At 43.9% G+C, this 22,441-nt stretch overlaps 1 protein-coding gene across 5 annotated transcripts in view; it reads left to right on the top strand.

Moving 5' to 3' along the window:
• tpk1 (thiamin pyrophosphokinase 1) overlaps positions 1 to 22,441 on the top strand; it is a 59,096-nt gene that overhangs the window by 26,396 nt on the left and 10,259 nt on the right. For 4 of the 5 annotated variants that reach the window (XM_063912456.1, XM_063912455.1, XM_063912458.1 and 1 more), the window contains exons 7-8: positions 2,601 to 2,747; positions 6,639 to 6,747. In XM_063912456.1, coding sequence (XP_063768526.1) covers positions 2,601 to 2,747; positions 6,639 to 6,747 — 256 coding nt within the window. The remainder of the gene's footprint in view (positions 1 to 2,600; positions 2,748 to 6,638; positions 6,748 to 22,441) is intronic. The other variant, XM_063912459.1, reaches the window with a different exon arrangement.

Genomic DNA, 22,441 nt, shown 5'->3' with positions numbered 1-22,441 from the left:
CATAAATGCGTTAATTAGCTTGAATTAGCATTATAGCCTGATAAGAGGAGGGCTGATTTGGTCACTGTAGGAGTGGTTTTGGGGGTTATTGAGTCCCTGTCTCACACTTCCAGGATAATTAATAGCAGTTTTAACCAGAACATGTGCATATTTGTTCTCTCTGTGGGCTGATTTCTATTTCATTTTGGGACGATTTTCAAAATGTAGCGGATTCTGGATCATTTGGATTGGACATATTGCCTATTTATTTGAAATTGTCCAAGTCAGCCAAGCCGTTACTATTGTCAACATATGCAAGTTAGCATCGGGCAGTTTTGTGTGCTGGGGACCCATACTGGACATTTCTAACATTAAACTTTGGTGTATTCCACATTTTCCGGGTTCACTTTTTCATTTTCTTCCTTGCTTATCTGTTTATCGAACCCAAAAAATGGAAATGAGTTTCTGTGTGGGTCTCGCTCCGGCTCCATCAGCCTATCAGCAGAGAGTACTGCTGGATCTGTTGAGCCAGCGTGTTAGATTCCCTTCTTTCAGCCGTGAGATTCTCCCCTGTCCTGCTTGTCTTTTGTTCTTGTTTTCAGCAAACAAAAAAATTCAAACCGTTAAATGGAGTTTTATATGTGTGGCGGACACAACAGAAGTGGAAGAGTGTCCTGAGACGCCGAACACAATACACGCTTCTTTTTCTCTAGTCATTGCTCCTTGTTCTCTTGCAGCTTTGTTTCCTTTCCTGCCGTCTGGCTTTGAATTTTGAAATGACTGATGCTCTTCACTGATACTGGTGGTAAACACTTCACTGTTAATTTATATCGCATATAACTAAGGTGGAATGAATGACATAAGATACAAACTACTGCTTTGTTGTTTTTGATCTTGTTTATTAGTCTGACTTAAATTCCAAATAATGCGCTGAGTTTTATCGTTTTTTCTCAGTTCTTTGACTGGAAGATTTGTATTGTTAACTTCATAACCTCGCTCCGTCTGCTGTCTGTCTATCTCTCTCTTTCTCACAGGCGGGAGTGTGTTTACCAAGTGTTGTTGTTTACAGTTTAGGTGGAGCCTCTGCATGTGGGGGCGTCAGCCAGATGTTGAAATAACCTCAATCTTTCAGCACTAGGTTTTCTTTCAACCCCCACACTGGAGGCAGGAAGTCAGCTATGATGCATTCAGTTGGGGAAATACTCTGTCCCTACATACAGTAAAGACCCTGAGTACAAGTCCGATCCGAGCACCTGCTGGATGATGTAGAATACATTGAGATAATGGTAGGTTGCTGAAGAAAAGTTAAGGGGAAATTAAAATGCATTTCAGGGTGGCTAATTGATTCTGTTCCTGTGCATCATACAGAGTAATACAACGTGAATTCACCTCTGGAATTGAGTGTTCTTATTTATGTATTTGCAGTATTTGGTTGTAGTGGAAACCTTGAAGTGTAGTGAGTGTGATTGATGGTATTTGGGTTGTTTTCCTGCCGTTGTGACTGTCACTCGTCAGCCTCTGACAGCGCCTCTGCCCTGCAGACTCTGTCGGGTTTCAGGCTGTCAGCAGAGCTACTTGACTGCTCGGGGACTTTGTATTATGCTATAACTGCTGAGAGCTGTACATATTGTATCTTAAGAAAACTGCTGGCCTTCTTTTAGCTCTGGTTGAAGGAAATGGCATTAGTTTAAGTAATCCACTTAAGTTACTTACTTTTCAGTTAACATATTCACCTCTATAATTAAAGACACTGCTTGTTACCCTCATTATACCGGCCCAAATGCTGTGTATGAATCACCACTAATTGTTTATCTGTCCTCCCTCTCATATCTTTTTAAAGCTCTTTGTCCTTGCTGTTTCTTTCTATTAATGGATACATATCCCCATGGCATTAGTGGTGCTTTAGTTTCTTTGTTAAATAAAAGACTTGCTATATTTTATATTTGTGCTATTGTCAACAAAGTCCATAAAAAGACTAGAAGAGTGTACCTCATTGTCTTCTGATTTCCCCAGCCTGTCTGTGGCACTGAAGCTCCTAAGTTCATACTCAAGATTTAACAGGGTTATGCTAAAACATATCTAAAATATAACTTATATTTATCCTAAATAAAAACTGCAGTACTGTATATACAAGTTATAAATGAATAAGTCACCCAGTAAACGAGGGTGACTCTTCTGCACAGAAGATATATATAAAATGTTGGCTTCACAAACATACTTATAAGTAGGATTCATCATCACTTTTAGTCTTTTGAATTATTATAGCTTGCACATGAGTAACCTCTGTTTGTTTACCTGTACGTTAGCAAGATAGGGTTAGCTTTTGGTGCATAGCGCTTATATTTTAAAGCTCTTATGCTGCTTTATTCACTCGTATCTGCAAAACATTCCCTCACCAACGTGACACCGATCCTCACCAAACATCACTATAACCTTTATATATGCCTTAAAAGAGCTGTGCATTACTCCAATACAAAAAATAGTAAGTAACTGTAACATTTCGGGCATATTCTCAGTTTTTCTGCTGTCACCTTTCTACATCGAAACAAACAGGAGCATTGTGTCTGTCCATTTTATCAAACCCTGGCATGTGTCTTGTTAAATTCAGTTTTTCTCTCTAGGTGGATGCCATAGTGACACTGGGGGGTCTGGCTGGCAGATTCGACCAGATAATGGCTTGTGTGGAGACCCTGCACCACGCCATGTCCATGACTCCACTCCCGCTGCTGATTATACAGGGGAGCAGCCTGGCATACCTCCTCAGACCCGTGAGTACAGTACCAACACACATTACTCGGCCTGAGCGTGCAGCACAGACACAACGGAGTGCAGCGATTCTGTCCTGTCCATCAGGAAAATTATAATGTCCTCTTCTTTGTAGAAAAATACACCTGAGAAGTCTTTCTATAGGAACCCTAGGATAAGCATGAGTACTGGCTATCATTCCTGGGGTCCACACACAGCTTGTTATCTTATTATAGCTGTCTGAGTCACACATCAAATCTATACACACATTTTATTTCCACCACTAATAGTTCTGCATCTCCTTGCCTCTCTAATCACCCTCTCTCCCCGTCCTTGTCTTCATTGTCTGTTCTTTCTCAGAACTCTTCTTTTCCTTCTTCTGTTTCCACCTTGATTGGAGTGCAGAACACTTTGTTTCATTGTTAAGTAATCACTTCAAGAACAGCACCCCCTCACTCACAAACACACACACACACACACACACACACACACACACACACACACACACACACACACACACACACACACACACACACTCACTGCTCTTATGGCGCCCCAATTTGCTGTTGTGCATGATAGAGAGAGTTTCTTTTGATGCTCCCAAATTGTTTTTCCTCAATGCCAGCCAGTTTCTCATGCTCCTCAGCTGATTGAGTTTACCAGTGGGCTGAGCCGACACCATTTGGGACACACACTGTTTAGTTTTTTTTTCTTACCTGTGTTGTTTATTTGCAGGATCTTCAGGAAAAAAAAAACTAACAGTCACACTTCCTGATGACACCTTGTAGCATGTTAAGCAAACCTTTCTCTGATCCACTCCCTCCCCTACTGCTTGTCATTATTCCAAAGGCGCGTTGTCATTTGCTGCTTCATACCTCGACACCTCCAATTAATCTTACTTCAGTGAGGGTAAATTAAGCTCGTTTGTCAACGCAGCTCCCATTCGCCTGCGACTGATGAACGCAGACGCCTGTACATGAAGGTGAACGCCACCTTGGAAAGACCCGGTGCTATTTGTTCACGTTACATCTGTAATTGAAGTGTTTACAACTTTTGCCAAATATCCTCACTACCTGTATTTCATGCAATCATGGCTTCGTTACGTGCTGAGGTTCAATGGATACATACACACACACACACACACACACACACACACACACACACACACACACACACACACACACACACACACACACACACACACACACACACAATACATTAAGACTAGTTATGTGCATTTTACCAATTTGACAAAGGGGGTTTTATCACCTGAAAGTTTTGCTTATGGCCTTAAAGCTTCTTATTGAACCAATTAGCTGTTGTTTTAGTTAAAGATATGATTTGATTTAATCAGTGCGTGTTGTTTGTAGCTCCTGTCTCTCAGAGGTGTCACAGTGTTGTTGCTCTCTTGGGGAAATATGCATAAATCTTGTGTTTTCTATAGCTGGCTCAGGGCATTGCATAATTCTCCTGTCTAATATTAAATCATGTGCTGTGATTCTGCAAGAGCGTGTTTATTCTGCGTCCCTACACGACAAAAATATGTTTTAATCAGTCCAGGTCTCAAGGTGATGCTAAATTTACCTTCATTTAAATATAAAAGAAACTAAATAAGTTGCTCCAGCTTCATTTGTTGTGTTTTTTTTTCTCTTGGTGGCTCTGACTGCTTTATTGAGTCTCGGTCGCAGGGGCCAAACAGACTCACATTTACTGAAGTAAGTATCGGAGCCCCTGAAGATACCTGAGATAGCCTGCTCCTGTGCGGTGGGACAAGCGATTCGCAGCGCTGTGTCAGGCCAATCTGTGCTATAAATCACTCTCTGAGCACAAATGCATTGGCTTGTTTACCCGATGCCCTTTTGAGGAGTGAAACTTGTCAGGGCAGGAGCTGATTTAAATGATAAAGTGTGATACCTGATCTGTGTTGACTCGTCCCAAGTTAGCAGCGATGTGGCATTTGATTATAAAATACAAATAAATAAATATGAGCTGAAGAACTGACCCTGGATGGTCTGTTCTGGACTTGTATGAATATTTTAGAGTAATAAATGCAAGACAACAAAGTAGAAGTCTCAACGTTGCCTATGAATAACTTTGCAAGAAACTTTTTGCTTTCCAAAGATAGTAATGGCGTGTTTTCTCCTGTTCTCAGAGAAGGATGAAGAAGGACATCTATGTAGAAACCCAATGACAGGCTCAATAGCTGTATAATCATTTGTATTTATTTATTGTAAGCTTTCAAGAATGGTACTTGTTTGGTTATTTAATACAACATACATCTCATTACACTAGATAAGGTAATGACACAGAAAATATTCAACGCCTTTAGCATAAGTGTGTTAGCATGAGGACATTAGCATTTAGCTCAAAGCAACTGTGCTGAAGAACAGCACAGATGTTTGAATGTTTCTTATTCCTACATTTCTGTAATTACCATGAACATGAGCCTGTTGGTGCATATCACCCCACACCCACACACGCCTGTTTTATTGCATTAAAAGAAAAGATTTACAGTGATCATTTCAAGTCTTTACACAAGAGAAATATCTCCAGAGTGATAATAACAATTTAATTTCGCTCCTACATCTGTTGTTTAAATAGTGCATTAGGTTTGTCTATAGGGTCAGAAGGACGTATAATAGCTGCTAGCCATAGTTCCACCTTTATCCCCCTTCTCCTTCAGTTAGCAGCTAGCTCTACAACCAGAACAAGTTGCGTTCTCACCCAGAGTCGACCCTCTACATGTGTGTGTGTGAGCTCATGTTCAGGAGAACGTGTCTTAGTTTCCCTTTTCTCTGTTCATCACACACTCTCACTCTGACACATTTACACAAAGAGACTGTGTTTATGTATAGAAAACAACCTCGGGATGTTTCCTGAACAACAAACGCTCCGACGCTTACATTTCTTCCCATTATTCCTTCCCTCTGGCTGTGCGGCGCTATGAAGCTGGGCAAAGGGAACTCTTTAAACATGTCTCACTTTCATGATTTCAAACCTTTAATTGAGTGTGCCTGTCTTTGTGTCATGACTGATCCAAGCTGTAGCTGTCAAAGCTTGTTGTGTTTGGGTTTGGGTGTGTGGTTCTTTGAGCATACATGACAGTTGTGGCCTGCAGAAATTCAAAGCGATGAGAAATAATTGAATTTGTGTACGTGCTGTAATACCATTGAGGCGTTTCTTTATATCTTATTGTGTATACCGTGAATGAACTGTTCTGACCTGTTTACATTCAGCATCAGGCATTCAGAGAGGAATCACTATTCATCCACAGTTTTCTGACACTACCTTGCACTTACACACTGTGTGTTTCTCCTGTACGCCGCTCTAGTTTCTCAAAGGAGTGCTGTGTGACTTTTGAAATGTTGTTCATGTTTCTTTTTCTTTGTAGAACACTTGATAAAAACACTTCACTGTGCCTCAAACGCATTTCATCACCTGTGACTAACACATTTTGATGTAGTCGAGCCTCCTTCCCATCGTCAATAGATGCTGCTTTTGTTATATAATTAAAAGAACCTCAGTATAAACGTATAGAAAAAGCATAAATGTCCCTTAACTTCAAGTGAATGATTCATAACTACCACTGATTCAGTTATGTGTTGCAATAGTATTTTCCCTCCATGCAACACACAGTAAAATAGAGTCTGATTCAAAATGGCAAGGTATTCTTTTTAAGTGTGTGCAGGAAGGGAAGATGGGTTGCAGAGCTGACATGAGCAATCATTTATTTTAATGAGTCTCTGTCCCTGGGCGAATAAGCTTGCTTTCTCATTTGGGTCCTGAAAAGTTTAAGAAGTCTTGCTCCACATTTGTTTTTGTCTTTTAATTTTCTTCTATCTCATTGTTTCCACCTGTCATAGAGTCTGGCACACACACACACACTAATTCATTTTCATGCGGTGTGCCGGCAGGGCAGCCACAGACTGGATGTGAACACAGGCCTGGAGGGTGACTGGTGCAGCCTCATTCCAGTAGGAGGACCCTGCCAAACAATCACTACTGGGCTGAAATGGAACCTGAGTGAGTATTTTTAAAGCCTTGAAATGATGGTCCATTGCCAAAAAATGTGTCTCAAATTCTGCTCATTTAAAACAGCACACACAGATTCATAATATAGCAACCGTACATTTGAGTGGAAGCAACTTCAACATCCTTTTATCAACATGTGTATGACACCTGTGAAGGTAAAATTCGGAGCAATTGATTATAAAAAATGAAGATGCAGGAGAAGGATCTGATGTCTTTCAAACTGAAAGTTTTATTTTAAAGGCTTTGCCAAGCAGAACAGGAAATGATCAATGCAAGCGATTACAAACATGTAGTCCTATTGTAGGCCACCTCCAGAACAGCCTCTGTCTGCAATTCCTCCTAACCAGGGCAGGGCATAAACTTAACTTCAATAACTCAGCAGGTCCTCCTCATTACAATCCATATCATTACTGGCTCCTTGCACATCAGAAAACCCTGTCTTGACTTGGTTCAGACAGCTCTGCGTGTTTTTGTGATTTATTTTGGAAAGATGTGTATAAAGTTTGAATATCTTTAATTGTATGCATATACTAAAAGGTAGAAAATAGCTAAAGAAGTACAGACGCTTTATAAGCCTCGGTGAGGGGAAGCTGCAGTTTAGAAGAGATTCATATATTAAAGACATGTAACAAGGAACTTGGAAATTCAATTAGACACCCTACTGAAGAGCACTGTGGTCCCCCCCCCCCCCCCTCCCTAAGCCTTATGGCCTGCTGTGTTCTTAATGAGTTGGCACACACCAACCTGCCACCAGTACGGGGGAACCTGGACCTTCTGTCAGCGGGTTGCATAATGCGTCTGCATCTCGCTGGGTGTCCACTCTCAGTGTCTGTGTGTTTATGTGTCTATACACTTGAGAGAGCACGCCTGAGTTTCCGTGCTTGTTTGAACATATCTGTATGCGTGTTTGAATATGCAAGCATGTGTGTGCTCGAGACTCCAGCTCTGTTTATTAACTTGGTTTTTTTTGATCAGCCACTGTGTGTTGTATATTTACTCAGCCCACCTGTGAGATGGCCTTGCTTGGTAATGAGAGGGACTTTATACATGAGAGGCCTATGCAGATTAGCCAGTGATAACAAGATGCATAATTAATCATATGCATATTTGGAAGGCTGAAATTAATGATATCCCATTGGGGTTGGGAGGAAGGACCAGAATATGAAGCAACATTTAGGAGAAGCACTTTTTTCCCTCGTATGCTGGACTCCTGTATGATAGTTCATATAGCAACAGTGCATGTTGAAATACAGACACTTTAATCCAAAGTGACTTACAGTACAATAAGTGCCTTCAACCATTGAGACAAACTGAACAAAGCAAGAATCCTGCGGCTCCATTAGCTTTCAACAAGCCAAACTATTGTAAGTGCTTCTGCATTTGCTTCATATAAGCCAAGTGTTTTGTATTTCCTTATTTGCTATGGTGCAGTCGAAACAGGTTGTGTTGTTAGTCTGCAACGAAAGATCTGTAGACTTTTTGTTGTCCTAAACTCCTGAGGACTCTGAACAAACTGTTGTCCATCATGGGTAACCCCACCCACCCTCTCAACCTGCAGCTGGAAGGACAGCGGAGCTCCTTCTCCAACAGACTGCTCCAGCTCCGCTGTCACAAGGACAGGTACAGGAGAACATTCCTGCCCTCTGCAATAACCCTGTACAACAACTCCCCTCTGGCTGGCTAACTCACTGCTCCGTAGCCTCTCTGTTAACTGGACACTTTACACTTAACACTTTACACTTTACACTTAACATTGTACATTTATATTATATTTTATTTAATATTCCATTTCATTTCACTATTTTATCTTTGTATTATTTGTAATTATTTGTTTTGCTTCATATTGTGTTTTGCTGCTGTATCCCAGTTTGGGATGAATAAAGTCATTCTGAATGGGGAGCTATTTTCACAATTTTGGAGCCAGGATAGGAAACTGGCGTCCTTATTGTCGGGAGGAGCCTGGTTGATTTGTCTTTTTGTAATAACTAAGTGTTTGTCCTTTATTTCTAAACCCTTTCTAATGATGGTTAGGCAGGAGTTCTGTTGGGGAAATAGCTGACTCTACAGGAATGATATTCTGCCTTACAGGCGTTGATTGGCTATTTAGAAAAGCTGTGTTTGTGCCAGATGTCCCATGTCGAGCAAGTGTATTGCCATTTCTCTCTGACCAATCAGTGGTCTGCAATGCTTTAGCTCCACCCTTTTGTTTTGAATCAGGTGCTACCAAGACAAGTTTCAGGTAATGGGTTCTTTTTCTTAACTTATGTGCGAGTCAAGTTGAGCCGAGCCTTACCAAGCAGTGGAAACGCTGCATTGGACTCTCCACAAGTCCATTGAAAGGATCCTCTGTGCTTGGGTTCAAAGCCTCTCTGTGATGAAAAATAGATGATATTTCTCTAAAGAAAGAGTTTGGAGCTGTCAGCCATTACAGCCTTGTTGCCCCAAAGGAGACTTTTTGCTTGCATCCAGAGCTTGATTCAACGTTTGCTGTAAAGAATCAAATTCTGCAATGATTCATGTTGTTTTGATCCAGTGTGGAAATTTGGGGTGAGTCATGGAGCAAACTTCCTCTGCTTGTTGATCTCCAGGGGACTTTGCAGGATGATCTGAAGTCCTGTGGCCCATGTTAATTATATCTTCCTGTTAGTTGATCAATAATTTATACGGTTGTGATTTAAGATCAGAGACGGTACATATGTGCGCTTACAGAGCTGAGCTTCCTCGCTGTCAGAGGATACAGGTTTTATCTTGTTGATTTTCTGTCAAAGTTTATCTTCAGTATCTATCATTTATAATACCTCTAAAATAAAACTCTGAAGGTGTGAAAGGCTTGGTTTATCAACGAGATGGCAGTGAATGTAGGTACTCAGTTAAATTGTGAAATGCCTCTTTCAAATCAAAGAAATCAAGCTGAAAATATGACCCTTTTGAGTTAACCATTGTGAACTTCCTTATATAAAACTGTTGTTATATACATTTGTTTATACTCATTCATCCAGCACCATACTAAAGGCTGATTGCACAGAGCCCTTGGTTTGTTGTGCAGGGATTGAGAGATAAAGGGAGAGAGTCGGCAACATTATGAGGCGTTGGAGAAAGCCGTGGTTGGCCGTGGCTCCAGAGAGTCTTTGTTGAGACTGCCGTCTAATCAAAGGACTGCACTGCGGTAATGATACTAAAGGAAGGCAGTGTACTACTAAATAATGAAGTGACTGCAGTGTAGTAAAGGTATCAATGTAGGAGGGTGTGTACAAGTGTATAATGAAGCAACTGCTACGTGCTAATAGCAGGAGGGGAGTGAATGAATGTAATGTGGTGATGACGGATGGACTTCTGAGTGGCAGAAACGTCTCCCACACACTGAGCTGAAGCAACTCACGCGTTTCCGTGTCTTTTTATTCCTCCCTTCACCTTCCAATTTGCTCTCCTTCCTATCCGTCGTCCTTACACTGCTACTATCGCCCCTCTCATTATGACTGAGACAGCTGAGCTACTTATCACCTTCTTTATGGTATGCTAATTTTCAATCTTCAGTGTTAAAATCCCCCGAGGACACTGTCAGTAAATACTGGCATTGAATGTACACACCATGCATGTACAGCTCCTCGGGTCCACACATGAGGGAGTGTGCATGTGTGTTTTTAAGATGGGTTGTGGGATTTGGACAGTCGCTCTGGGCCATTTTCCAATTATCTGTTACATTCATGTTAATAGTGTCATATTAATAACAGTGGGCACACACACACACACACACACACACACACACACACACACACACACACACACACACTGTCACGGTGAACGCCCCTTTTTCGTCGTCGGCAGTCAAGCGGAACTAATTATCACTCGCATGGGAACACTCGAGCAGGAAAAGAAGACGCACGCAGTTCCGGCTTAAGATCTGTTTAAAAAGACAAACGTCAGTAAAGCACGAGGAGAGTAAGAGGCGGCATTCTCATCGAGCTCTTCCGAAGTTGTGCTGAATCTGGTACCAATTATTCAAAGACTGAACAGACAGCCGGTAAGATCGCTACGTTAAGACTTTGTTGCGAGTGCCACTTGTTGATTGTTTGATGGACGCCGACGACGCATTTGAATGCTGCCGCGGGAAAGTCATTTGTGTTTGTGCACGGTAGTATCTGCTTTTGTGTTGTAAATATTCACGGGTAGTGCAGAATGTATTGTGGAAACGTTGGTTAGTCAGTTTTATTGTAGTTTGCTTAATTCAGTGATTTAGCTCTTTGATATGGAATACTGCTGTGATGGATTGGCATAAAGCCATGGTTTAAAACGTGCATAGTCCTAGATCATATGAAGTTTGTCTAAAATGAATTGCTGAAATTGCACATTGTAACTTGGTGGGAGTAAATATGTATTGTAAATATTTATATGGGAAAAAATGGTGTGCTAAACATGCTGCTAACAATTTAACTGTTTAGTGATCCATGTGGTTGATCAGTCACTCATTGTGGTTCTCGTAGTAGAAAATGTAGGCTAATTTAATATCTGTGATGGATTCAAGCTAAAATGATTAGCTTAACAAATGTGTTTATTTATATACATGTGGTTATTTATTTATATATATTATGTGGTTATTTATACATGTGTGTGTCAAGTCAAACATTTTGATAATTGATCATTGTTGATTCCTGTGCCTATTTTTATAAGAGATGTGCAAATTTGTAAATGGTTGGTGTTCTCTGGTTTTTAAGGTTTTTCACCTGTACTGTCTGGGCTACAAAAGGAAGAAAAATAAATCGGATAAAGATAAGAAGCCTGGTCATTGAGTGAAACCCAGTTAAACATTCAGAATTGGTGCCTCCCTATCAAGTGGGGGTTAAGCACAGCCGAAAAAGACGGAACACTTGACAGTGAAAAACCGCCTCGAGCTGGTTGAAGAGGCTCCTAGCAAGCCAGGCTGCAGCTTCTGCAGTTGGGCACACACGTGCAACTAAGTCAGCGGAGTCTACGCCCACCTGCAACTAAGTCAGCGGAGTCTACGCCCACCTGCAACTGAGTCCACGCCCACCTGCAACTGAGTCCACGCCCACAGCTTTCCAAGTTCGTTTCCAAAGCCCAAAATGGAGTCAAAGTCTCTGCAGCAGTTAAAGAAGGAGAGAACGACTGCCAAACAGCGGTTTTCCCGACTGGCAAACTCACTACTGAAGTCTTGCAAGAAAATGTCGGCGGAAGAACTGGTGGAAGCCTTCAGCAAGGTCGCACTCGAGGCTGACCGGGTGATGGAGGCAAATGAGGAGGTGGAAATTTCCTGGACTGAGGAAGAAGCGCAGGCCAAAGAGGACGTAAGTGCAGACATTAAGAAGACATCAGATGAATGTGAAGGAAAACTTGAGGAGGTGGAGAAGGCTGTCCAGAGGGTTCTATGGGGAAGTTTTGGCAACCCTGAACTGTCCCTGGCACTGGGGGCAGCTGAAAGGGAGTGTGAGCGGATGCAGAAAAAGGAATCTGGCCTGAAATTGGAGGTATATGAATTGATGCTTAGTAACCTTGAGGGGCTGGTGAGAGCAGGAAAAGAAGCCATCCGCAAATGGACTCGCTGGGTCCCAGATGAAGAGCGGCCTGACTTCCAGCAGCGCATGAGGCGTGTGGAAGGTTGGCTGCTTGACTTGATTTCAGAGAAAGCCACCCTATTACAGGCGAAGCTGGAGAATGATGGGTCCCCAGGAAAAGAGCCACGTCGGACACCTGCTATCAAATTGAAGCCAATAGTGCTCCCGCAGTTTGATGGAAATAAGCGAAACTTCTACCTCTGGAAGAAGGAATGGGAGGCACTCCAAAAGCAAGGGGAACCTACCGGCTCCCGGGAGGTAAGGAAATTCCAGCTGTTGGATAGCCTTGAGGAAAAGGTAGCGAGGGACCTTCGCCTGTCAACATATGGAACGGCGGATGAAATCTTTCGCGTCCTTGAAAACCGGTTTGGAAATAAAACAGCAATTGCCCTGGAAATTGTTGAAGAGTTGCAGTCACTGCCACCGGTGAAAAGCTACCAACCCAGGCAGATCGTGGACTTGATCCAGGTTGTTGGAAAAGCCTTGTATGACCTCAGCGCGTTGGGAAACACGGGCGCCTTGAAAAATCCTCTCGTCACAAAGTCCCTGGAGAGCAAGCTGCCTGAAAGCTTAAAGAAGGAGTGGCTGGTCTATGTATCAAAAGGGAAGGAAGACGTATCACCTGAAGACAGGTTCGACATGCTCCTTGGTTTTCTGAAAAGTCAGGAGAAGATTTATGAGCAATTGGATCAATTAAGGGATGATCCCAGCAAGAGAGAGGCAAGAATCCCACAAAAGCACGCCCGAACAAAGTCCACCAACTCCTCAAGCTCCCAAGCATCTTGTGTTGTCTGTGGAGACAGAGGCCACGGGAGGAAGCTGTATTACTGCAAGAAGTTCAAAGAGCTCAGAGTGGCAGAAAAGAAAGAAGCAGTTAAGGAACTTGGTGCTTGTGGGAGGTGTCTCGAGGTTCACGGCAATGATGCAGAGTGCAAGACCACCTTTTTGTGTAAAAGCGAGGGGTGTAAGGGCACTCAAGGCCCACGTCATCACTATTACCTCTGTTCCAAGGCTGGAAGAGAAAGAGATGGGCTGAGGAAGTTGAGGCCGAGCCCTGCAAGAGGCGAATTGAAAAAGTACACAGAGACCCAGGAAGAGTTCCTGACAAGCCTGGCCCCCGACTTGGCTCAGCGGTGTCGAAATGTGTTCTGTAATTCTGTCTCAAAAACATCCAGTTCAGTCATGGCGGAGAATGGTATTGATGAGTTCCCAGTCATAATGATGATCCTCGAAGTCACTGCAAATGCTGGGCAGAAGCTTGGGACCCTGATAGACTTGGCATCCGACACCAATTACATCACTCACGAGGCTGCAGGTGAGCTGAACTTGCGGAGTGAGGATGTCACGCTCATAGTCCATGGAGTTGGCGGGATGCAAGTAACAGTTGAGTCCAAGCGGTATCTACTGAAAATCCGGGTCACAACTTCAAAGGGAACTTTGAGATCCCACCAGCTTGTGTGTTATGGGCTGAATAGCATCGCAGAAGTAAATCGGCACGTGCCACCCAAGAGACTGCAAAAAATATTTCCTGACGTTCCCCTCCATAAACTGGTCCGTCCCACTAAAATCAAGCTCCTCATCAGCCATAAAGAAGGCCAGCTCGTCCCTCAGAAGGTGCGCTCCGTTGGTGACCTTGTCTTGTGGGATGGTCCCCTTGGGACGACAGTGGGTGGTTCTCATCCAGACCTTTTGGAAGATGTTACAATCACGGCCCATGGCTCCAGAACTCATTTGGCACGCTCCATGCGGACAGCAGCTGCAGAGTATAAGGAAATCATCTGTAAAGGCTCACTTGAACAGCCTCCACTCACCCAAGCCACTACGTGTGCGGCCAGCAAAGACTTCCTGGACTGGTGGAGGTGGGACAGCATTGGGGCTGCCTGTGAGCCCAGGTGCGGCGGCTGTAGATGTGGACATTGTCAACCTGGGGGGAAAGAGATGACCATTTCTGAGGAGCGGGAGCTGGAGCAAATAAAGAGTGGGTTGACGTATGTAACCGGAGATCGTCACAGTGAGAAGCCACATTGGCATGCGAAATATCCCTGGATAGAGGATCCAGTAACATTGCCCAACAATAGGAGGGCTGTCGAAGCAACATTCATGAGGACTGAAAAGGCGATTACGAGGGTCAACATCGGAGATAAGCCGGCAGGCTGCATCGCACAAGTCGCCATGCGTGAGACGGCGAATCTGCCAATGTTCAACCACCTTGCAGAAGAGCGCCGTGTGCTGGAACAAGACGCCTATGTTGATGACGTCCTGACTTCGCACAACGACCCGAGTCAGCTCAAGCAAATAACAGCTAATGTCGAAAAGATCCTGGAAGCCGGCGGATTCTACATGAAGCCGTGGGTCTACTCTGGCCAAAGTGGGAGGCCAGGACACAGAGACCTGGAGAGGAAAGAACCCTCAGTGATGGTCCTTCCAAACCAACTCTCCGAAGAGAACAATAAAGCTCTGGGTCTTGGGTATGACCCAGAGAGTGACAAACTTCGCATGATGGTGGCTGTGAACTTCTCTAAAAAGAAAAAGAAAATGAGATTGGGAGAAAACCTGTTGCAAGATGAAGTAAGGGCACGGGTGCCAAATCCACTCACTCGTAGAGAGCTCCTAAGTCAAGTCTCTGGACTGTACGATCCCCTTGGTCTTGTGACGCCTGTCAAGCAGAAGGGAGCCATCTTGGTGAGGAGAGCTTTCCAAGAAGCAAAGGGCAAAGATAGTCCATCAGAAAATACATGGGACGTACCTTTGTCTGAGGGCCTCCGGGAAGATGCCGTCTGCCTCTTTGAGGACTATGCTGAGCTCGGTCGGGTGAGTTTCGTCAGAGCCTTGACACCTCCTGACCCATCCGCTGAGCCCTGCGGTATCACATTCTCCGATGGTAGTGAGCGCTCGTACGGCGCTGTGTTGTACCTGCGGTGGAAATTGCCACAAGACGTGACCATACGGCTAGTTGATTCCAAAGCCAGGCTGACGCCGTTAGACCATAAGGGGGACGCTGTCAAGGCTGAAGTTTGTGGAGCTGTCTACGCTGCCCGTCTGAAGAAGTATTTCCAGAAGCACTGCAGAATTCGTGTGGAGAGGTGGTACCACCTGGTTGATAGCCAGACAGTCCTGGGGGCTATCCAACGCGAAAGCTACGGCTACCAGACGTTCTTCGCAAATAGAATTGGGGAAATTCAAGGCAGCGCGAACGTCCAAGACTGGTGGTGGATTCCTGGCCCACTCAACATAGCGGATATTATTTCCAGAGGGGCAAGCCCCAGAGAGTTGGATGAAGGCACAGAGTGGCAGCTGGGTCCTAAGTTCTTAAGTCTCCCAGAGAGTGAGTGGCCAGTGAAGTCCGCCAAGGATGTTGCTGCCGAAGCGAGAGAGAACCTCACACGCATCCAAAAGAAGGCTTTTGTTGCTGCCCTTACCCGGGCTGGAGCAAAGCAGGAGCCCAAGCAGGAGTCAAGGCAGGAGCCCAAGCAGGATCCAACTTCGACCTCCGCGGATCTGCATAGGCCACCAGCCGAGGTTGCAGCTTCAAGCCTGTTGGATATCAAGCGGTTCAGTAGCCTAACACGACTAATGAAGTCACTAGCGCTGGTCTGGAGGGCGGCAAAGAAGTTTCTTCATTGCAGAGCCAGGGGAAGACCAAAGTGGGAGGCAGTCCCATTGGTTGGCATCATCACTGCGGCCGAGAGGGAGGACTCATTCCGAGATCTGTGTTTAGCAGCACAAGAAGGAGTTACCTTCCCCAGCACCACAACAGACCGGCTGGTTGTGTACAAGGATGGAGCTAGTGGGCTGTTACTGTGTGGAGGCCGAATACAGTATTTCAAAGAAGACTGCTTGGCTGTTCCACTGGTTCCTTTCGACACCTGGCTAGGAACTCTACTGGCACGCCAAAGTCATCAGGAAGGTCATGAAGGGGTTGCCGGGACTCTGTTAAGGATGCGGCAAAAGGCTTGGGTCATCCAAGGTAGAAGGCTGGCCCAGAAAGTTGTCAACCAGTGCATCCACTGCAGGAAGGCAAGAGCTCAAGTATGCCAACAAGTGATGGGTGATCTACCAGTAGAAAGGTCAAGACCTGCTGCGCCATTCCAGTTTATATCTGTTGACTTGTTTGGACCATACCTGGTGAGAGATGACATCAAAAGAAGAGTATCTATGAAAGTATGGGGGGTCGTCTTTTGCTGCATGGCGAGCCGGGCTCTGCACATAGATCTCGCCAGTAGTCTGTCCACAGAGAGCTTTCTAATGGCCTATCAGAGATTCGCTGCCATCAGGGGCCACCCCCTCAAGGTTTGGTCAGACCCTGGGACCAATTTTGTTGGTGCAAGATCTTTGCTGGAGGACTTGTACACCTTTCTGCAAAACCAAGACACAGCAAGCCTGGAGGAGTATGCTGTAAAAAATGGGACAAGCTGGACATGGAAAGTGCTCCCCGCTGATTCACCACATCGAAACGGAGCTGCTGAAGCTGCCGTAAGGATTGCCAAGAGAGCACTTCAAAGTTTGACCAAGACGGCAAGCCTTACTTTCAATGAGTTCCTGACAGCCCTCCAGTTGGCAGCTAACCTGGCTAATGAGCGGCCCATTGACGCAAGAATCCAGAGTCGAGAGGACCGCATTGAGTATGTAACACCAAACTCGCTTCTCTTAGGACGAGCATCTCCCAGTGGTGACGTGAAGTCCTTCAGCTTTAACAACTACCCCTACAAGCGCCTTCGTGAAATTCAAACCCAGGTGAATGAGTTTTGGAAAGCGTGGAGCCAGCTTGCTGGCCCAAGTCTCTTCATTAGATCCAAATGGCACACCACAGAAAGAAATGTCAGCGTTGGGGATGTTGTGTGGCTTTGCGATCAAAACGCTCTACGGGGTCATTTTAGGCTCGGCAGAGTCGTCACTGTAGCTCCCGACTCAAAGGACATCGTGAGAGATGTTGAGATTCTTGTCACACCAAGCAACTGTGCCTCCGTTCAGCATCAAAGGCCAGCGACCAAGTCCTCAGAGAGGTCAGAGAAGTCAAATGGGGTGGTATTGCGAAGAGATGTCAGACGGCTGGTAGTCCTTCTCCCTGTAGAAGAGCAGAATCCTCACTGTTTAGGTTCACCTTAAAGTTTGCAACCTATCTGTCCAAGTACAAAAAGGTTGAGTGGGAGGTGTCACGGTGAACGCCCCTTTTTCGTCGTCGGCAGTCAAGCGGAACTAATTATCACTCGCATGGGAACACTCGAGCAGGAAAAGAAGACGCACGCAGTTCCGGCTTAAGATCTGTTTAAAAAGACAAACGTCAGTAAAGCACGAGGAGAGTAAGAGGCGGCATTCTCATCGAGCTCTTCCGAAGTTGTGCTGAATCTGGTACCAATTATTCAAAGACTGAACAGACAGCCGGTAAGATCGCTACGTTAAGACTTTGTTGCGAGTGCCACTTGTTGATTGTTTGATGGACGCCGACGACGCATTTGAATGCTGCCGCGGGAAAGTCATTTGTGTTTGTGCACGGTAGTATCTGCTTTTGTGTTGTAAATATTCACGGGTAGTGCAGAATGTATTGTGGAAACGTTGGTTAGTCAGTTTTATTGTAGTTTGCTTAATTCAGTGATTTAGCTCTTTGATATGGAATACTGCTGTGATGGATTGGCATAAAGCCATGGTTTAAAACGTGCATAGTCCTAGATCATATGAAGTTTGTCTAAAATGAATTGCTGAAATTGCACATTGTAACTTGGTGGGAGTAAATATGTATTGTAAATATTTATATGGGAAAAAATGGTGTGCTAAACATGCTGCTAACAATTTAACTGTTTAGTGATCCATGTGGTTGATCAGTCACTCATTGTGGTTCTCGTAGTAGAAAATGTAGGCTAATTTAATATCTGTGATGGATTCAAGCTAAAATGATTAGCTTAACAAATGTGTTTATTTATATACATGTGGTTATTTATTTATATATATTATGTGGTTATTTATACATGTGTGTGTCAAGTCAAACATTTTGATAATTGATCATTGTTGATTCCTGTGCCTATTTTTATAAGAGATGTGCAAATTTGTAAATGGTTGGTGTTCTCTGGTTTTTAAGGTTTTTCACCTGTACTGTCTGGGCTACAAAAGGAAGAAAAATAAATCGGATAAAGATAAGAAGCCTGGTCATTGAGTGAAACCCAGTTAAACATTCAGAATTGGTGCCTCCCTATCAAGTGGGGGTTAAGCACAGCCGAAAAAGACGGAACACTTGACACACACACACACACACACACACACACACACACACACACATTATTATAGACCCTTCCAGTTATACGTGATAACGAGACATGGTGGTTTCCAGAATATCTATAATTGTGCCATCAGTATCGTAACATAGAGGACAGAAACACACACACACACACACACACACACACACACACACACACACACACACACACACACACACACACACACACACACACACACACACACACACACACACACACAGTGAGAATATAATAGTGAAACATTACATTTATTCAGTGCTTTTTTTAAAACACAAAGTTTATGTTAGACTTTTGTCAACCAAATATATATTCATGTGATAATCGTCAATACTTTTCACAGCATGCCTTCTGAGTAGGTGTTTGGATTGTTTTCATTCATTGCATGAGGAACATTAAGTGAGCAAATACTAAATTATAGATTGAGCTAATTATAGCGATCCATTCAAAAATAGTGGTTGGATATTAACCTCTTTAATCAGGAAAAGCCCTGAGGTTGAACATGTCAACTTTTACTTTGAACACTTGTATGGTGTACAATTTGAAATACAACACTTGTGCCCTTTGGTTTGCAAAATGGTTAGATGGTTAGGTGAGGTGAAAAGAAAGAAACAAGGGGAGAAACAGAGGGAGAGGGTGACACGGAGAGAGCGACTGGATTGGGAAAATATGTGAGAGCAGAGTGATGATGTGATGACATGTGAGAGGAGTCAGCAGGTGTCTCATTCATTGATGTTGGATGCTGACACACAGCAGGAAACGGAAGATTATGGAAATTGTTGGGATGTGTGTTGACGCTTCTAGCAGGAGTTTGTACGTTCACACACACACACACACACACACACACACACACACACACACACACACACACACACACACACACACACACACACACACACACACACACACACACACACATTTATGTTATGTATTCAATTTGCCTTCACTTTTTTGTAAAACAACCACTTCCCTAATTCCCTCGTCTTATCTGTGTCTTCTGCGCTCAGTTCTTTTATTGTTCCAATTATTTGATATATCAGGTTTCGGGAGATACCACAGTCGAGGTGTTGATGCAGTCGAGTGAGTTTTCACAGCAGATAGGCTGGAAGGGATTCACTTTCTTTCTCCAACACCAGTCACAGCCGCAGATGCTCGCCAGCACATCGGCCAATAAATTTGCTTCATCCCGCTTATTCATTTCTTCTTGTGTCAGATCCCCCCCAACATCATCCCATTATTTACTCCTCATTTTCTGTCTGGACACCTCTGTAAATCTCACATTGTCTGACCAGCATGCACGGCTTAGCTTTGGCGTGTCACGGTGTGCATATGATTCTCGAGTAACATAAAACATTAGTATGTGGTTATTAAAGTACTAGTACAGGGTTGTCGAACCCCTAGAGCTCATAAAGGAGCTGTGTTTCAACCCCACTGTAGAGGAGTACACGTTGGTTTATTAAAGTAATCGTTCAACCTTATCGCTCTCTTGTGAAAGTTAGATAGTACATCCCATAACCTGTTGGATTAGCTTAGCTCAAAGTCTGTAAAATGAAAGGAAAAGCTTGGCTGGTTCAAAGCACACTTATAACTACATTGACAATTTGTGTTCTTTATGAAGGATTATGAGCAAAACTGTTTTTTGGTTACCTTTTTAAAAGAGACCCAATGGAGGCTCCCGGATGTAACAATAAGTAGCCCCCGTAGCCTCGTCAAATAACACATGCAAATGAGTGTTTTCGCCAACCAGTTCAGCCAATGGTTTCATGGTTTAGTGATCAACAAAACAGAAGTCTATAGAGATAACCAACTCTTCCTGCACCGTCATGTTAGTACTATATGGCGTTCTTGGCCAAACCAGGCATCCCCCCCTCCTTTAAACTGAGATAAATTAAGAGGAATGAGATGATTTCTTTGTGGTCAGGGATGATTTCTCCTTGATGCTACCCTGGCCTCACTGTGACAGCACTCTTCCTGCGGCGTGTGACATCTGCCTGAGAGTGGGACATGCTTCAGACGTTCTGTTTCTGGCTCCAGCGACTCTGCTTCGGTGTGGAGCCCTGATCCAATAATGTCAACCTGGAGGTGGGGAGCAAGGCGTTCTCCCCTCTTGCACTGATGGCTGCCTCTCTGCTGAAGGAGCGCTGGTTCTTTTCTCTTGTGCTTTCAGATAGGAAATATGGAAATCATAGTTCAGACTGGACAACATTGAATACACAGTAGATTTCTTGCCAAACTGATGGGCCTGGGAATGTACATTGTGGTGATGTGTTATGAATTACCTCTTCTTTAATAGACACAGTTCATTCATCTGCTCTGTCTTCTTCTCCATCTGCTTCGTAGCACTTGTTAGATACAAAAGGGATTTCCAGGTTTTCTTTAATCTCATCCTCCTTTGTTAATTGTTTGCCCTCTGAACCGCTGCTTTGCTGCAATATTGTTCATTCTCTCCAGAAGTTCTGTTTGTTCAAATCGCCCTTATTCTAAATGTCAGACGGTACATCTGTTCCAGTCTTGGACCAAATAATGCAGCGACCATCTGTGGGAGATCTCCTGATGTTGGTTTTTTAGCTTCACGTACTTGTTCCACCTGCACATTCAGCCATGAGATTTATAATTGCAAAAACATGAGATGTACTGAAGGCCTTAAAGTCGCACTACATATTCAAATTCATATCTCAGAATGAAACACGTACCGACTTTGTTTGGCTTTCATTAAATATATGCTCACAAAGAGTGAGAACACGTAAAAGGAAAAGCTTCCCGGCTACTTTGCATCAACTATAAGGCTTTTACTAGAGGCTGTTCACAGCGTTTCAGCTGTTAATGCAGACGTGAAAGTGCATCTCATTACTGCTCTTTGGAAGTCATAAAGACAAAGTGAGGGTCAGTAACGGTTAGTTTCGTACCTCATTTTAAATATTGAATTCAAAAAAGACCTGCAGTATTTTACCCTTTCTATACATGTGTTAATATGTGTAGCGGGGGCAGACTCAGGCGTGCTGTTTGTATATCTTTTACTGAAGTTGCTGATACCAATGATTACGCAGCATAAGGGTGAGTTCTCTTGATTGGTGTTTCTGGGGAACATGAACAACTCTTGTTGACCAGGCTCTGCTTGTTGATTGGTGTTGCCTGCAGTTACACTTTGACACCCCTGCCAATTCATTTGCATTAAGTAGCCTCCACCTCTGTTTTACCCTGCTCATTTCCTCTGCTGTGGTGCATCCCATTGCCCTTGCTCTAACCCGCAGAAAACAAGTGGCAGCGGACCGCCTACAGCAAATAACCACTGTACATTAATCTGACGTAAAGGGATGTCATTGAGTCTCAAACAGCGATAAAAGAGGAGTTACCCTATTGAAACCACTGACATGCTCCGCTCTGTGCACAGTAACCTTCAAATCACAATGTGCTCGTGTGTGTGTGTGTGTGGGTGTGTGTGCTCCTGTGAATTTTCAACCACCATTAACAGTTACTTGGAGATCGGGGGCCGCTCCCTCCCTCTCCAGCATTATGGATTTATTCACACTGATTATAATGTTCAGAGTTTGGCAGTGCATGCTGCAGAGCTGGAGAGAAAATTCAGCTCAGCGTTTCTCCCACAGATATCACTTATTGAAGTCACGGAGAACTGTAGTTGGGATGCTAATGACCTGTATTATTTTATCTTTCATCTCTGGTTAGCAACGACTGTGACAAACCAATGAAATGAAGGTCATTATCTTTCCCTTACACACACCTACAGCAGAGTGCTTTCTTCCATTCAAGTGTGTGTGTCCATGGGGGGCAGACAAAGGTAACCATGGGTTTAATAAGCATGCACTAAAGCCCCTTTATTGGTTTTTTATGAATTCCAAGCAAGGAGTGATA

The sequence above is a fragment of the Eleginops maclovinus genome, chromosome 21 (genome assembly GCF_036324505.1).
Source record: "Eleginops maclovinus isolate JMC-PN-2008 ecotype Puerto Natales chromosome 21, JC_Emac_rtc_rv5, whole genome shotgun sequence".
In the NCBI taxonomy this organism is placed as follows: domain Eukaryota; kingdom Metazoa; phylum Chordata; class Actinopteri; order Perciformes; family Eleginopidae; genus Eleginops; species Eleginops maclovinus.
Note: the sequence above shows the minus strand (reverse complement) of the source record. Positions and strands in the feature narration are given on the sequence as shown.